Source organism: Geotrypetes seraphini, chromosome 11 (assembly GCF_902459505.1).
Source record: "Geotrypetes seraphini chromosome 11, aGeoSer1.1, whole genome shotgun sequence".
NCBI classification, from domain to species: domain Eukaryota; kingdom Metazoa; phylum Chordata; class Amphibia; order Gymnophiona; family Dermophiidae; genus Geotrypetes; species Geotrypetes seraphini.
Genome location: NC_047094.1, coordinates 101,730,025 through 101,748,909, shown reverse-complemented (window position 1 = coordinate 101,748,909; position 18,885 = coordinate 101,730,025). Strand labels below are relative to the sequence as shown.

General features: G+C 44.5%; 1 protein-coding gene across 2 annotated transcripts in view; it reads right to left on the bottom strand.

Moving 5' to 3' along the window:
* PMEPA1 (prostate transmembrane protein, androgen induced 1) overlaps window positions 1–18,885 on the bottom strand; it is a 106,161-nt gene that overhangs the window by 13,440 nt on the left and 73,836 nt on the right. For both annotated transcript variants that reach the window (XM_033963874.1, XM_033963873.1), the window contains exon 2: window positions 3,429–3,583. In XM_033963874.1, coding sequence (XP_033819765.1) covers window positions 3,429–3,583 — 155 coding nt within the window. The remainder of the gene's footprint in view (window positions 1–3,428; window positions 3,584–18,885) is intronic.

The following is an 18,885-nucleotide window of genomic DNA, read 5'->3' as shown; positions in this document are numbered from 1 at the left end:
GCTCAATTCAGAAAAAACTAAATTCTTCATAGCCTCGCCACACGCACAGAATACGACAATATCATTACACATTAACAATCTAAACTACCCCATTCAACCAACGATGAAGATTCTAGGAGTAATACTAGACCAAGGACTAACCATGAAAGACCATATAGACTCCTTAATCAAAAGAGGGTTTTTCACTCTCTGGAAACTTAAGTCCATTAAGGCGTACTTCCACACTTCAGCTTTCAGAATTCTAGTACAATCCCTAATACTAAACCACCTGGACTATTGCAACATCACCCATCTGACAATCCCCCAGAAGCAAATGCAAAGACTACAACTGATACAAAATGCAGCAGTCAGGATGATTTTCGGGCTGAAGAAGTCCGATCACATAACCCCTTCCTACCGACTCCTACACTGGCTGCCGATGGAGGCGCGCACAAAGTTCAAGCTAGGATGTCTCTGCTTCAAAGTATTAAATGGTCTAGCCCCAAAATACATTACAGACCTTTCTCATTCCCAACCAACAGACATGAAAGAAAAACACACATGAAATTTGTCTCCCCACCGGCTAGAGGGTGCAAATATAAGAGACACCATCAACAACTGCTATCATATCAAGCAGCCATATGGGGTAAAGACCTAGAAAAACTAATTACGCACACAAACAACTATGAAGAATTCAGGAAACACCTAAAAACTTACCTATTCTTGAAATACCTAGGTAACGAACCGGAACATCAACCCCCCTCGTAACATCACCACATACCTGAACATGCAAACTGCTAACCCCAACCCCTATTCACTAAATATGAACACTCTATGAACTTACGGAATATTTCTACTTCTGTGTAAACAACTTGGCACTTCCTGGCCTTGCAACACACAAACTGACGTTAACATTATTAATGTTATCAGATGTACACTGCTATACTCTCTAATTCGTTGTACGAGATATACACTGCTATATTCTTTAATTCGCTGTACGTAAAGTTTCTCTTGATTGTATTTACAGTTTCTTTTATTGTAAACCGCCTAGAAGTCGCAAGATTGTTGGCGGTATATAAGAATAAAGTTGTTATTATTATTATTAACATGGAACTTTCTGCAACGTAAGTCTAGTGTGGCAGTATTCAGGGCTTTATTACTATTATTATTTTACAGGTCCCGGACTAATATTTCAATTGCTGTGCAGATCTTGCTAAAAAAAAAAAAAAAAAAAAGTGATGCAGGAGCACCTACCACCTATTTTAGAGGCACTGTGTGCTCTCATATTAACTCAGCATTAGCCAGTTAGCACATGCTAACGCGAACCTGCTAGCTAGTTAATGCTTCCACACCTGTTCTCTGCCTATGACACACTTCCTCCAAAAATATTAGATATAAATAATGCATGGTTGGCATGTAGAAAAGGGGGAATTACCCTGAAACACTTTAATGCATTAAGCACGCATTACTGTCTAATGCCCTTTCACTATAGGGCCTTTAAGTGTCCTCTGCTCATAATGAGGACAATTTTGAAAGTATACCTGGTAGTTATGATATGATATGTTTAGATTAAAATCATTACCGCCACTAAAATACTTGTGAAAACTGCCTTTATTCCTGTTGCTCACTGTGCAGATGTGGATAAGACCTTTTGTGCACAGGAAAGTCTGCTACGCCTATTTCTTGATAAGGCTGCCAAGCAACAAATTTCTACAGCACTACCGGTGCTTTACAACTGGGTGGGGGAGGGGGGTCAAACCAAAAGCAAACATATAATTAAGATACATATCCATAATTATGAGAGATAATGCAGCATTTGATCTACACAGGCAGTTCAAAATTAGAAAACTCCTTTCCTTTGAGAGAAAGCAGACATGCTGTGAAACCGTCGCACACAACAGCTGGTCTGGTCTTTCAATAGTCACTGAAGAGAAGTTCAAGCCTTGACAAGGCCATGTTCTGACAAGCTCTAGATTTGGTTTCTTCACAACTATTTACCAGAAAGTGGACCCCCCCACTTCCTTGGTATCACTACAGCACCATCCTCCACTCCAAAATAATTCATCATGAAGATACTGCATGTAAATTTTTTAAGCCTGTCTTACTTTAAAATTCTCCTATGAAGTTCTGCTTGAGCATCCAAAAAAAACCCTGCTGGAGTATTGCGTTCAATTCTGGTCTCCATAACTCAAGAAAAATTTAGTGGCGCTAGAAAATATTCAAAGAAGAGCGACCAAGATGGTAAAGGAGATGGAACTCCTCTCTTATGAGGAAAGACTAAAATGGTTAGGACTCTTCAGCTTGGAAAAGAGACATCCAAGGGGAGATATGATTGAAGTCTACAAAATCCTGAGTGGAGTAGAACAGGTACAAGTGGATTAATTTTTCACTCCATCAAAAATTACAAAGACTAGGGGACACTCGATGAAGTTACAGGGAAATACTTTTAAAACCAATAGGAGGAAAAAAAATTTCACTCTGAGAATAGTTATGCTCTGGAACGCGTTGCCAGAGGATGTGGTAAGAACAGATAGCGTAGTTGGTTTTAAGAAAGGTTTGGACAAGTTCCTGGAGGAAAGTCCATAGTTTGTTATTGAGAAAGACATGGGGGAAGCCACTGCTTGCCCTGGATTGGTAGCATGGAATATTGCTACTGCTTGGGTTTTCGCCAGGTGCTAGTGACCTGGATTGGCCACCGTGAGAATGGGCTACTGGGCTTGATTGACCATTGGTCTGACCCAGTAAGGCTATTCTTATGTTCTAACCAGTTAGGATGCCAAAGCAAAAATACCCTATAAGAACTGCCATACTGAGACAGACCAAAAGTCTATCAAGCCCAGTATCCTGTTTCTAATGGTGACCAACCCAGGTCCCAACACCTAGCTAGATCCCAAGTAGCAAAACAGATTCTATGTGGCTTATCCTAGGAATAAGCAGTGGATTTCCCCAAGCCGTCTCAATAATGGCCTATGAACTTTTCTCTTTTAGGAAATTATCCAAGCCTTTTTTTTTAAACCCCGATAAGCTAACTGATTTCACCATTCTCTAGCAACAAATTGCAGATTTTAATTACATGTTATGTGAAGAAATATTTTCTACGGTTTATTTTAAATCTACTATTTTGTAGCTTCATCGCATGACCCTCTAGTCCTAGTGTTTTTGGAAACAAGTGAACAAGCAATTCATATCTACCCTTTCCACTCCACTCATTATCTCTTCTAAGGTGAAGAGCCCTAGCCGCTTTAGCCTTTCCTCATAGGGAAGTCATCCCATCCCTTTTATCATTTTTGTCGCCCTTCTCTGTACCTTTTCCAATTTCTATAGAAAGCGGGCAAGTGCTTTAAGCAAAAAAAAAAAAAAAAAAGAAATCAAAATTGTTTTACTTTAACGTTTTACAGGCATCTTATCTGACAAGCAAAAGCAGAGAGCACGAGCATGCAATTACTTACTGAAGACAAGTTCTCTTCTCTCCTTCGCCCCTGGCTGTGTCTGCTGATGAAGGATCGTGCAGAAAGCTTGTAGTGGTTTAGCAGACATGTGATAACAACCACCATCACCATCATCACCACTACAATTATGATTATCTGCACAAACTCCAACTCCGCTGCAAAATAAAAAAAAATAAAAAGAATCCCTGAGTCATTGGAACAATACATGCCACGGTGTAGTAGACAAAATGCAATATAATGAAGCTGAGTTTAAGGGCTCCTTTTATCAAGCCACGCTAGCGGTTTAACGCACGTTAAACCGCCGGCCACGCTAGCCGCTACCGCCTCTTCTTTTTTTTAAAAAAAAAATTTATTCATTTTCAAAATTACATTAAGTGTTAAATATATTCATTCACAGTAACAATAAATACATCACTTATAAACAATCATACATTACATAAATTTTATCCCTTCCCTTCCTCTTCTTGAGCAGGCGGTAGTTTTTAGGCCAGCGCAGCATTAACCCTGCTAGCGCGGCTTGATAAAAGGAGCCCTAAACTTTACAAAAGTTAAAATACACTCATAAGTGTAGTTTGCATTTTCACTTTAGTGGGGTGGGGGGGGGGAATGGGGATAAATTCATCATCAGCACCTGCAATATTTGGGGGAATCACCACCACCCCTACTAAGCTGTGCCTGTGCACCAGAGTTGGGTGTAATAAATTACTTTTACAAGTAATACATTATTTTTCACAGTAACCTACTTAGACTAGTAATTTCCTATTTCCTAATGAAACTAGTGACTATTTTATGTTTAGAAAGTAACTTAAAGGTTTTTGCTCAAACTTTTTTTTATATCAATATATATTTATTAGTTTTTTCAAACTTAATTACCAAGCATAACTTGTACAGAAAGCAAACATTAGACATATACATATTCCATCATAGTATGCAATATTAACAATAAGAATAAAAATAAATTTGGCTAATTATGCTCAAAATAGGATCCAAAATGTTATAGTCGAGCGAGAACAAAAAAAAAATTCAATAAAGATTAAGGCTGGTTAAAGTGTTGAGTGAAGGTGTATGTTCCATCTAAAGAGGGCTCAAGTTTTTTCTTTTTCCAAACATGACAACAACAAAAAGGTTGTCAACTGGCATGGCTCAAAAAAGACATATTTAACAGCTCGATATAAAACAGTGGTCTCAAACTCACGGCCCGGGGGCCACATGCGGCCCGCCAGGTACTATTTTTGAGGCCCCTCGGTATGTTTATCATAATCACAAAAGTAAAATGAAACAGTTTCTTGGTCATATGTCTCTGTAGCTATAAATTGCAATATTATCATTAAGACTTAGCTAAAAGGAAAGATTTATAAACTATAAAAAGTTTTACCTCATGCAAAATTGTCATTTCTTTAATAAGACATCATTAACTATTTTTTCTGAGGCCCTCCAAGTACCTACAAATCCAAAATGTGGCCCTGCAAAGGGTTTGAGTTGGAGACCACTGGCTTAACTGTACCCATGACATCCTGTTTGTCTTTGGGAAGCAGAGCTGAGATTGTGATGTCATAATGCCTCATTCCACCAATAAGAGCCAACCTCATCAGTGATGTCACAATGACTTGATTGTCCAGTTCTCTCCTCTGCCCTCCAACCCAACCAGCAGATTTACCATTCCCCTTAATTCAGTGGTCTCAAACTCTTTAATAAGATATTAACTATTTTTTCTGAGGCTCTCCAAGTACCTAAAAAAACAAAATGTGGCCCTGCAAAGGGTTTGAGTTTGAGACCACTGATATAAGACAATACATTTACAAGGGTGCTGTAAAAAAAAAAAAAAAAAAATGGCACCCAAAGATGTAACCCCAGGTTTCATCAACAAAAATTCACTGCGACGCTTTTGAGTCTCTCGTGTCAAATCAGGAAACATTTGTACTTTAAGACCTATAAATTATTTTTGCCTATTTTTAAAGAAAAGTTTTAACAACCATGTTTTATCAATTGAAAGAACTACTGATATAATCAAAGTGGATGGCACTGCTGCCTCTTTATCAGATATTTCCAACATTTCAGATACATTTAAAGACTTGATCTGGTAAAGTTTTTAAAGCTTGATTTTTTTTCAGGAAGATTAATATACACGAGAAAATGAGGGTAGCATGTCCTCCGAAATTCCCAATATTTCTAGTAGATATCTTTTAAGCACTTCCCTAGGTGTTACAGACCTACGCGTAGGGAAATTAATCAATCTTAAATTATTATAATGTAAGTGGTTTTCAAGCATTTCCACTTTCCTTCTAAGATTGACATTGTCCTTTATCAAGTTCTCATGCAGTTGGTTAAAAGTTGTTATTTCCTGGTCATGTTTCTGAAGCAAGACATTAGAGGCAGTCACTTCAACTTTCATATCTTTTAACTCTTTACGATGTACAAATAGTGTTCTTTCAATTTGCTGAAGATTGGGACTTAAGGCCTTCACCAAACAGGCCATAAGATCCCATAAAAACTCCAGGGTTACCACTGCATGTTTTTCAAACTACTTTAAAAGTAATATTAGTGATAAGTTGCAAGTAATATTTTACCGGTATTATAACTTTTTTTACTCTTTCTTTCAATTTTTTTTTTCCTTCGATAATTGACATTCTTTCCTCTCGGGTTTAGATTTATTGTCCATTGTTCACTGCTTTTTCATCTCCTCAGGAAAGACAGTATATTAAATTATAATAAATAGACAGACCATAATATACAAAGGTGCGTTAGGGCCTTAAGGTGCGGAATAGCGCGCGCTAAAATGCCACATACGTTAGCCGCTACCACCTCCTCTTGAGCAGGCGATAGTTTTTCAGGTAGCGTGAGCTATAGCCCGCGCTAATCCGGTGCGTGCGACAAAAATGCTAACGCACGTTTGTAAAAGGAGCCCTTAGTAACATATTACTTGCCCAATTCTGCTATGCACACACTATAAGCAAAAATATTTAGGGAAATGTCATGATGCTCTCAAACATCAACGTCTGGAAGCTTCTGGGAGGGAGATTTGTGAAAAAGGCGACAGACTCTTCACGTCTTCTATTGCAACAAACATTGGGAGGGACCTTACGGAGAAAGATCTTAAACATGACATGACAGGTAAACAAGCCTCACTTGAAACCAGTCACACATCTGGAGACACTACCCCATGAGTGATGAAATGTTTTTCAAGCAGAGAGGCAGCAGGCAAAGCCCATGAAATAGAGCAGGGGTAGGGAACTCCGGTCCTCGAGAGCCGTATTCCAGTCGGGTTTTCAGGATTTCCCCAATGAATATGCATTGAAAGCAGTGCATGCAAATAGATCTCATGCATATTCATTGGGGAAATCCTGATAACCCGACTGGAATACGGCTCTCGAGGACCGGAGTTCCTTACCTCTGATATAGAGTTATGCCCAACTTTTGGCCTGGCAAAATCCAGAGTACTCTTTTGCCAATAAGCATACTACTTTCTGCGTAATACAGGGAAACTAACTGAATCAGAAACCCTTGAGAATGCACTCAGGATACCGAGAAAAATATATATTAAAAAAAAAAAAAAAAGCAGCTTTACATTTCTCTGCCCCCCCTAGAATCTCTCATTAGAAATCTCTCAGCCATATACAGTGCTGGGGGGAGCCTGGGGCAAATCTAAAGTGGGAGCCATTTCCTCAGAAGCTGAAGCGAGTACGGAAAATGTTGGTCCAGCGTTTGACAGCTACACTGTTGATCTCTTCCCAATACAATACACAAAAGCTTCTCTCTCCACCACATCTGTAACAAAATGCAGGGCCCCAGTGGAAATGATGGGAAGAAGGCAAGGCAAGGCGGCCCTGATGAAGGTGTGCATAGTATGTTATTTCTCCCCTTTCCCTACCCATCCACACAAGCCCAGGTCCCAGAACTCTCCTCAACCCTTCTCTCCCAGACCCCTGAATTTTCCATCCCTCATAAGAACATAAGGAGTACTATTCTATGGACAAAGAAATGGTCCTCCACCCTAACAGTGACCAATCTAGATCACTTGGAAATCACTAGCAAATCCTAATAGAACAGTCTACTCCTTATTGTTCATACCCAGAAATATGAAGTGGAGACACCCCAGTCTGTATTCACTCTTCATCCCTCCTGCCCCTAAAACTTTCTTCTTTTTATACCCCAACACATTTGCTCTCTTCTCATCTTCAGAGGAAATGGTAACAGTGATTAGCATAGTTGGGTTTAAAAAAAAAAAAGGTTTGGCCAAGTTGCTGGAGGAAAAGTCCATGGTCTGCTCTTGAGACAGACATGGAGAAGTCACTGCTTGCCCTGGGACTGGTAGCATGGAATGTTGATCACCACCAGCAGAGTGTGTGTGTGTGTGTGATCGCTTTAAATAGCTATTTCTGAATGCATGATATTTGTGGCTAATTTGTTATATCTTTGAAATGTATTGTTGTCCTTTTGCCAACTTGTCTTCAATAAAAGCATTCAGCTATAAAGATAATGCAATGATTAAAAATGCAAGTATTGAACTTGAACATGATCTTTAATACTCATTTGTAAAATGATAAAAATATTTATTCTAAAACAAAAAAAACAACCCATGGTGTGCCTTGACTCCCCAGTTATTAGTACCGGTAGAGAAGCTTTCAATGACAATAAACAACAATTGTGCCCTGTTAGTGTGCTATGAAATGAAAAAGGTTAAAAAAAAAAAATCACTGTGTTAAAGTGACAGCACTGCATATGTCCAATTAATGGTACGGGGTAGAGAAGAGGAGGTAGCAGATTTTCTTTTTGACAATTTAGTCTAAATAAAAAAAGATTTAAGTTGTTCTAGCGGCTACCGTCCATTCACTCTGTGCCCCTTGCTTATGTTCTGGGATGTTTACTGGCTCAGAGTGTGGATATGCCGTCCAAAAGCCTGAAAATGAGCATTTGCACTGCAATAATGTCGTCTTATCAGCAAGAGAATTCCTGGCCCAGAAGTCAACCCAATATAAAGAGAGCATGATCATGAAGAGGTGATTAGTCCCTGTGGTTTTAGTGCAATCATCAAAACTCCAGTTGCAGGAAGGGAAAAGTTACTAGTGCATGCATTTCTAGCTAAAAGGTGAGGCAGCCACATCTTCCTTCTTCCTTCCCAGAGACAACTCAATCTTTGCTCCCTACAGCTCCATCTCTCCCACGGCTTCTTCTCAATTCATCATATTCAATCTCTACTAGTAGCTCCTGTCACTCACTTGGCTTCCAATATGTCCACTGACATTCAGAGACTTCAAAGTTATTATTAGGAGTCTACAACATGTTATTGACTTTGCAAATTCCACATCAACTTTTGTCGTCTGTGGGCACAGCATACAAAACTGCTTTGTGAATTCCAGTCACTTAAAACTGTGCACTTAAAATGTTGCATATTCTTAATTACTGGTTCACGCAAGTGGCACTGGAATTTGATGTCTTCCAAAAGCAACACTATGCACCATCACAATTAAATAAGGCTTTTGCTGCTCAGGGCAACAGTGTGAATTTGCCACATAGTCTTTGATACGACAAATAATGTCTTTAAAAAAAAAAAAAAAGATAAATATTGTGTGTGCTATGTCATGTCAGAGGAGATTATTCATGGAGAGAAAGCCAGACAGACGCTCAGTGCTTCAGGAGAAAGCGGGCTGTCAGCCAGCGGAAAAGTGCAGTGTAATAGTCTGCAGAAGCAGACAGACACAGTCACCTGCCTTAGTGACTGGAGCAGACAGTGCATGCGTGTGTGTGATTCAGAGAAAAGAGCAGGGGGGCTGGGGAACACACCAGAGGTTACAAGCGACTTCCTGAGAAAGGCAAGATTGATATTTGTACAGCTAACCAGTCGTATGTTTGACCTGCTGGATGAATACAATCTACATAACCAATATTTTGCATACTTTTTCCCTTACAGACACCAAGCCCTGCTGCCAACCAAGCGAACATCGGTGAACAGATTTATATACACTTAAAATAGCTCTATACAGTCAATACAATAATACAATTTTTAAGAACTACTTCTAAATTAAAAAGGGAACCATTTCCGAGTGATGATTTTCAGCAGTCTTTCAATAAAGCCACCCTGTCTGAAGCTCAAAAAGCCGCCTTCCAAAATTGTGCAGATGCTGTCAATTTGCATGCAAATGAAATCTCTAAAGAAAGAGACGTTGCGTTACTGTGACACAGGATTGGAGGGGGGAACGGGGTGGATTTCTGCAGACTCAGGGGTTTTTGTGCCAAGTTCCAGTCTGACAGCTGGCAGTTAAGCACCACTAGAAACAGACAGAATGAGAGACAGCTCTCTCTGAGGGCGATCTGTGCCAGCTACCTGGGCAGCCAGATTTTTGCAAAACAGAAAGTCACTTTAGAAGCACTAGTTTGTACCCTTTGAAAGCAATACATTATCTTAATGCTATGATGAGTCTAACAATCCCAGATGTAAAATTCCAGCGACCAGTACCAATGTCCAAAAGCCTTAAAATAGAGTGCAAAGGAGATTAAAACCAAAGCTGAAATTTGCTCGAGAAATCTAGTATTTGCAGCTGTCGAAGACCAATGCCACAGAGAAAAGCAACTTAACATGTGTGTGTGTGTGGGGGAGGAGGGGGGGGGGGAAGAGATCAAATGCAATGCTTCTGCTAGAAGACCAGAAGGACTGGTGGCTGGTCATTCTTCCCAGCCAGCATGAAAGACGCAGTGTTTCCCTGACGGATACATTCACACAGCTCCGACTGTCGCCGAGAATTCATTTTAGGCCTAACCGAGGTCTTTAATGCACTCAAAAAACACGTCCACGCCTCAGCCTCAATGAGATGCATGTCAACAAGCCACACAGCCATCTGAAGAGATACGACCGGGAGCCCTATTACCTCATTTACATATTGGTCATTAAAATGCAAGGCCTTTTGTGACCATTTTTGCTGCATGACTGAAAGGATGAGCCTCTTAAACCCATACCCATTCTTTTTTGTTTTCTCCCAGCCATGAGAGGTTAAAGGTAACTGAAAAATGCCGGGGGAGGAGACAATCGGCAGTCGCCTCGGACATGCTCGGCTGCTCCCGAGACAGTTACAAGCAGTTCAGCAGACAGGGGCGGGGGAAGCTGACTCCACTCAGCAGTCTCCTCATGCGCTACGCGAGGGGGGGGGTGCAGTCAGAGCGGGGGAAGGAAATTTACATGGCGTGATGAATTTTTGCTATTCATATTCATGACTGGCTGGAACTGGGAAAAGAGCACAGCAATGGGCCATTGACATGGTCCTTGCCCCCTGTCCCCCCCCTCCAAGAAAAACAAAACCCAAAACACTCCTCCCCACAAACACAACTATAAAATGGGACAGTCTACGCTTTCATTACAAAAAGGGTGTGAAGGGAATTGCGGTTTATATGCAATTCTTCTTACAGTGTCTGATCATTTCTTTTTTTTTTTTTACAAGGTGCTCACTGAATCGGTTCTATATTTCTGTCTGACCTGTTCCAAGACCGGCTTGAAAATAAAGCAGTGAGCTTTGGTGCAGATTACAGGTACATTTATGTATAAGTTGGAGTATTCTAAATATTGAAGGGGGAGATACTAAATATTCCTCTGTGATATAACTATAATAATTTGCCAATTATCACAGCTCTTCGATTAATCATACAATACTGTGCCACCTTACTTTGTAAATAATCCACCACAGAATTTTTTGTGAAATGCTCAGACCCTACACCCCGGGTTCGGTGATAACTCCAAACTGGGGTTCAAAAGGGGAGTATTAACAGAATATCCAATACTCCAACTTATACATAAATGTACCTGTAATCTGCTCCAAAGGTCACTGTTTTATTTTCAAGCCGGTCTTGGAATAGGTCAGACAGAAATATAGAACCGATTCAGTGAGCACCTTGTAAAAAGAAAAAAGAAATGATCAGACACTGTAAGAAGAATTGCATATATTAAGGTGCTGGTGTCTTATTATTATTATTAGCATTGACCTTGCTGAAGGTTCTCCCTCCCCATTCGTGGGCTAAAAACGTGTGTTAAATAGAAAGATTCCCATTTTATTTCACAGTTACAACCCCCATATCATCAGGATCTGTGAAAATATAGTGGATATAGCAAGGCCTGCTGCTTATACATGTATTTTGAACCATTCCACCCCCCTCCTTTTCAACATTTACTTATTTTAATGAGTCAAGGGTTGAGACTGCCAGAATAAATGGCGAGTAACATTAAAGGCTAGAAGCTTTGCAAACAAGCAGGTCAGTATACAGCTGGGTCGGGTGGGCTGCAAGTACAAAAGCTCACCAGGAGAGTCCCAAGCTGAAATCACACCCTATGTGACACACCCCCTGTGGCATGGCCACTGCAGGGGAAACATTTGTGCACTCCCTTCTCCCTTGTGCCCAGAATGGCTACACTACTCTCACAGACAGGGGACTGGGGCTCAGATCCTCAAAACTTTAGGTTGCCTTAAACGCCCATACAGCCCACCATTAAAATACTGGGTGTAACTCTGGACCAATGCCTCACCATGAAAGATCAGGTGGACTCCCTAATCAAAAAGGGTTTTTCACCCTCTGGAAACTTAAATCCATTAAAGCATACTTTGATAACCCTGCCTTCAGAATCCTGGTACAATCCCTCGTATTAAGTCAACTCGACTACTGTAACATCGCATACTTAGCAATCCCCCAAAAGAATATGCGACGTTTACAACTAATGCAAAACACTGCGGTCTAAAGAAGTTCGATCACGTGATGCCATACTTCAAACAGCTACACTGGCTGCCGATGGAAGCTCGTGTAAAGTTTAAGTTCACCTGCCTCTGTTTTAAAGTTTTTTACGGTCTAACCCCTAAATACATCACTGACCTCTTCTCCTTCTCAGCCAACAAACACAAGAGAAGCTCCCACTTGCTCTTCGCTTCTCCCCCGGTTAGAGGATGCAAGCTAAAAAAACACCATGAGCATCTTCTCTCACATCAAGCAGCTCTATGGGTAAAGACCTAGAACAACTCCCTATTGCCCACCACTTATGAGGTATTCAGGAAACGCCTCAATACTCACCTATTCCTGAAATACCTAGACAGCTGACCCACTTCTCTCTTTCCCCTCTCTAACGGTGTTCCTGCCCTTTCTCCCTATTGTTCCCACATCCCTTAAGTTAACTCAACTTGTACGTCAACTCAACTTGTACTTCACTAATCTTTTGTAAACCGCATAGAACTTAACGGTACTGCGGTATATAAACTGTTATTATTATTATTATTATTAAACTGGTTCCACAAGGTTTAGCCTGCGTGCATTTTATTGACGGACTATCAAAACGGCTTATCACGGGCTTTAATGAGCTTTCTAGGAGTCTCTGACACAGCCTTGCAAATGGGCTCTTCAAAACTGAAATTACATTACATTACATTAGTGATTTCTATTCCGCCATTATCTTGCGGTTCAAGGCGGATTACATCCAAACTAAAACAAAAATTACATTCAAAATTTGAAGGAATAGAATAAGCGATGACATAGAAATTTTAAGGTAATATACGTTGGGTAAAGAGTTACCAAAGGGAAGTGGAGGTCTTTAGGAGATAAGAATAGGGTGAAATTATGAGTTTTAGATAAAAGAGTATTAGAGAGATCTAAGGGTAAATAGAGTGCTGGATATTGGGTTGGGATTGGTTGTGCTGGATAGGTTTCATGTGTTTTTTTGAAGAGTATGGTTTTAATATCTCTCCTGAAGGCTTTGTAGTCTGTAGTCCAAGATAACAGAGTGGTGATTTGTCTGTCCAGTTTAGCTGCTTTGGAGGCTATTAGGTTATCATAAAGCTTTTTTCGTTTGACATCTTTGGAAATGAGCTCTCCAGTGGATTCTTAAAAATCGCCGAGCCATTCTCCAAGAGTGGCATCAGCTTTTGGCGACAAAAATCAGTGACTGGTCCAGGGGTATCTTGTGGCATGTGTTTTAACTCTGGCTAATGAAAATTAAAAAAAAAAAAAAAAAAGTTACATGATTCTCATAAATTGTAGTTATTTATTTATTTTAGTGGGAGTGGTAAAAGCATGCTTCTTGAGTGCGTGTATTATAGCCCCCACCCCTTGGCAGCGGGAGAGATGCCCAGTCTCTCCCACCACCAACCAACACCCCCCCCCCCAGCAGAGGGAGAGATGCCCAATCTCTCTCGCCCAACCAACACACCCTACCCAGCAGTGGGACATGCCCGATCTCTCTCGCCCAACCAACACTTCCTCCCCAGCAGTAGGACAAGCCCAATCTCTCCCGCCGCCAACCAACCCCCCCCCCCCAAATCCCTCTCGGTAGCAAGAGAGATATCTACCAGTGCCGGGGAGGTATGTTGGTTGGCAGCAGGAGATTGGGCCTCTCTCCCACTGCCAGGGGATGTGTTGGTTGGCGACAGGAGCGTTTGGGCATTTCTCCCACTGCCGGAGGGGTGTATTGGTTGGCGTCAGGAGAGATTGGGCATCTCTCCCGCTGTTTTTTTTCTGTGCATGTGCCCATCACTATCACCAGCAAAGAGGCACATGCAGATTTTGCAAGTTTTTATCAACTCTCTGCCAACCTCATTTGCAAGAGCGGTTGTTTTTTTTTGTTTTTTTTAGAATGACTTGTTTTTTTGAGAATCTAGGCCTGGATGTTTAGACAGCCATGTTAAAATTTATAGCTACGAGTATATAGATATTAGGGAAGAGCTTAAGGTAGAACTATGCATGGTGTTCTCGTATACCGTATTTTCGCGGATATAACGCGCGCGTTATACGTGATTTTACGTACCGCGCATACCCCTCGCGCGTTATATGCCTGAGCGCGGTATACAAAAGTTTTTAAACATAGTTCCCACCCCGCCCGACGCCCGATTCACCCCCCCAGCAGGACCGCTCGCACCCCCACCCCGAACGACCGCTCGCACGCGCTCCCACCCGCACCCGCATCCACGATCGGAGCAAGAGGGAGCCCAAGCCCTCTTGCCCGGCCGACTCCCCGACGTCCGATACATCCCCCCCCCCGGCAGGACCACTCGCACCTCACCCCGAAGGACCGCCGACTCCCCAACAATATCGGGCCAGAAGGGAGCCCAAACCCTCCTGGCCACGGCGACCCCCTAACCCCACCCCGCACTACATTACGGGCAGGAGGGATCCCAGGCCCTCCTGCCCTCGACGCAAACCCCCCTCCCCCCCAGCCGACCCGCGACCCCCCTGGCCGACCCCCACGACCCCCCCACCCCCCTTCCCCGTACCTTTGGAAGTTGGCCGGACAGACGGGAGCCAAACCCGCCTGTCCAGCAGGCAGCCAACGAAGGAATGAGGCCGGATTGGCCCATCCGTCCTAAAGCTCCGCCTACTGGTGGGGCCGAAGGCGCGTGGGCCAATCAGAATAGGCCCTGGAGCCTTAGGTCCCACCTGGGGGCGCGGCCTGAGACACATGGTCGGGTTGGCCCATGTGCCTCAGGCCGCGCCCCCAGGTGGGACCTAAGGCTCCAGGGCCTATTCTGATTGGCCCACGCGCCTTAGGCCCCACCAGTAGGCGGAGCTTTAGGACGGATGGGCCAATCCGGCCTCATTCCTTCGTTGGCTGCCTGCCGGACAGGCGGGTTTGGCTCCCGTCTGTCCGGCCAACTTCCAAAGGTACGGGGAAGGGGGGTGGGGGGGTCGGCCAGGGGGGTCGCGGGTCGGCTGGGGGGGGAGGGGGGTTTGCGTCGAGGGCAGGAGGGCCTGGGATCCCTCCTGCCCGTAATGTAGTGCGGGGTGGGGTTAGGGGGTCGCCGTGGCCAGGAGGGTTTGGGCTCCCTTCTGGCCCAACTACACAAAGTACGGGGAAGGCGGGTGGGGGTGTCGTGGGGGTCGGCCAGGGGGGTCGCGGGTCGGCTGGGGGACGGGCGGAGGTTCTTGGGGGGGGGCGGTCGTTGGGGGGAGGGGGTTTGCGTCGAGGGCAGGAGGGCCTGGGATCCCTCCTGCCCGTAATGTAGTGCGGGGTGGGGTTAGGGGGTCGCCGTGGCCAGGAGGATTTGGGCTCCCTCCTGGCCCAATATTGTCGGGGAGTCGGCGGTCCTTCGGGGTGGGGGTGCGAGTGGTCCTGCCGAGGGGGGAGAAGAATCGGACGTCGAGGGGGGGCATCAGGCTTTCAGGATGGGGACAGGACTTCAAGGGGGGACAGGCAGATCTTCAAGGGGGACAGGCACGGAGAGGCGGGGCAGTGCACCGAAAGTCAGGGTGAGTCGGGGCAACCAGAGGAGAGTCGGGGAGGGCGAAAGGAGAGTCGGGGTGGCCAGAGGAGAGTCGGGCAGCATGCGCGTTATATGCCTGAGCGCGGTATAGAAAAGTTTTTGTACATATCATCGTGGTTTCTGCGCGCTATACCCCTGTGCGCGTTTTACAATGGTGCGCGTTATATCCGCGAAAATACGGTACTCATCTGGCTAAGGTACTGAGGTATATAAAAAATAACTCCTGTACAGAAAGAGAGATCTCCTAGGGCAGGAGTGTCCAACCTTTTGGCTTCCCTGGGCCACATTGACCGAAAAAAATGTTTCTGGGGCTGCACAAACACGTAAACGCTGCAGCAAGACAGAGGAGGGAGCCGGCAAGACGGTAAACACCCGGGAACAGAAGAGGAAAACACTGCATCGCCCTCGACCGGGGCCGCACAAAATACTTCACGGGGCCGCAGATTGGACACCCCTGTCCTAGGGAGTTACATTCCAGCCTAATAACTGGGCTATATGTCCTTGCAGTTGGGACATGAAAAAAAAAAAGGCAGAAAAAAAATAAATAAATAAAACCAGCTCAACACATCTGCCCAGTTATCTACGATTACTGTCCATCCATCTTCTAACCCTCACACCAAAACAGAACAATCACCAGACAAATCTTTGAGAACTGGAACGATATGAAAACGGGGTCATGGAACTAGGCTGGCAACCCTACACATAGACACACACACAACTCTTAAATAAAAAGATGCTCTTGGTTTCCAGTATTCCCTCAGGAACTGCGGGCTCCTTTTACAAAGCCGAGTTAGCGGTTTAATGCGCGTAATAGCGCGCGCTAATTTGCCAGCCGTGTTTGCCTCCTCTTGAGCAGGCGGTAGTTTTTCAGCTAGCACGGGGGGGGGGGGGGGGGTTAGCACGTGCTAAAAATGTGCGTGCGAAAAAGCCGCTAACGCGGCTTCGTAAAAGGAGCCCTGTGTCTTTGTCGAAACAGGCACAAGTTCAGGTGACTTATGAAAGGATGCCTGCAGTGACAAGTGCTAGAACAGCAAGAACCACTGAAACATCCAGACAGGGAAATTTACCTTATTACCTTTGGGGAGTCAGCTGAGGTAAAGAACTTAATTCTAGTCAAGACACTGACGCCAGTCAGAAAGGTAAGCAGCACAGTGACTAATACACTAAATCCTAAAAGAAGGCTATTGCACACGTGTTTTGTCTGCTTCCTGGAGATTAGGAATGGGTAGCTGGCTTTTAATGCACATGCTCAGTAGAGAACATACCGACATATCAACGTAGTAAATGTTGGCAGATAAAAAGACCCACTGCCCATCCAGTCTGCCCAATAAGATGTCCAGAGCCACTGTGCGGGTTCCACTTCTGGCATCATAAATAGGACAGTTAGCAACTTGCTCGATAGGTCTCAACAGGGCCTTCCAGCTCATTGTTACAGTCGCCCATCGAGACTAGCTCCCGGGCTGTCTTTCTGGACAGTCTGACAAAGGGAATGTAGTAAAACAGGGGTGCCCAACGCGTCGATCGCGATCGACAAGTTGTTCGCTCAGGCGACCCCAGTCGATCGCACAGCAGGTTCCCTTCTTCCCTTCTCTTTTTTTCCCCTCCTGACTGGCCCGCCTCTTAAAGAACGCTGGCCAATCAGAGTGCTGGAAGGGCGGGGTGAAGGTCGGTGGGGGACGGAGCTCAGCGCATCACAAGAAATAGAAGCGCCTGTAATGATTGAGGTAAGAGCGAGGCCTAATGCTGCCCTTTATACAATTTTAAACCCCCAAAATCGGCCTCCCAATCAGTGGCGTACCGAGGTGGGGCGGTCCGCCCCCGCCCCGGGTGCACGGCTTGGAGGGATGCACAGCCATCCGGGTCCTCCTGCCCTTCCTTTCCACCGGTCTGCTGTTGGTTATCGCGAGACTCGCGGGAGTTGACGGCACCATTCGAGCGTCAGCGCGGGACCAGGCAGGCGCAAGCCCCGAGCGCGGACCAGGGGAAAAGAAAGGCAGGATGACCCGGACCTGGCCGGCTGTGCACCTCTCCAAGCCGTGCACCCGGGCAGTTCGTCACCCTTCTAAATCCATTGTACTTGTCTTTTATTCAGTTCCACTAATGAGCATTGTGACAGGCAGTTCTTATGGGGCAGTTCTTGGAAGTATTTCTTTGTTTTTCTGTGCCTAAGTATTCTATTAATTTAACTTCCTTATTCCTGTGGGGATCTCCAAAGGGGACGAATGGGAGACGGCCGGTGGCAGGTGGTACTTTAGCAATTCTTACAGGTTGCCATAGGCCTCAGGAGCTGTCTTCCCTCTGCCGTGGTCCTGCCCCTCCTCTAAGTCAGAGACAGGCTTGGGGCAGAGGGAAGACAGCTCCTGAGGCCTATGATAACCTGCAAGGATCGCTAAAGTACCAGCGATCCTCTCTGCAGACTGCTGGAATTAGGTAAATGGATGTGGGGAGGGTAGGCCTTCGGGGGGGGGGGGGGAGTGCAGTCCTTCAAGGGGTAGTGCAGGCCTTCAGGGGGGGAGTCAACCTTTGAGGGGGAATGTGCAGACCTTCAGGGGGGGGTCAGGCCTTCGGGGGAGGGGGGCTGAATAATAAAAAAATATTTGAACATAAATACAAAGTACACTCGGTATGTATATATATATATATATATATATAAAATAAATAAATATATATATGTTTAGCATTTTTATTGTTGGTAGATCATTTTGACTTGGTCATTTTAAAAGTAGCTCGCAAGCCCAAAAAGTGTGGGCACCCCTGTAGTAAAAGGTCTTTGAGGGGGGATGGGGGAGGGGGCATCGGCAGACTAGCAGCAGGGGGAATTAGTGAAAGCTGAAAGGGGCGAGTAGCTTCCTGCCTGGCAAACTTCAATTTTATTGTGCAGAGGCAAGGGAGTAATGGGTTATAGGAAAGGGAGGGTGGGTGGTATAAAGGTTTTGCCTCCAAAGCACAGGACTCTTCAGTGGCTTTTCCACCCTCCCATGCCAGTAATTTGAGATTGGAAAAAGGTTGTATGGGGAGCTTGAGACTGTTGCAGCAGTGGCAATAATCCCAAACTACTGGGTAATGGACTCATCAGGTGATAAGCAGCTAATTGGAAGTAAGCTCACAGAGCAGATACAGTTTGGATCAGGTGACCCGGAAAGGCAGCAGGAAGGTCCATGACACCCCCAGGCTCTAGCTGACATGGCAGGGTCAGGGGACTATAATGTGGGTTCTTTTATGTTATACATGTTGGTAAC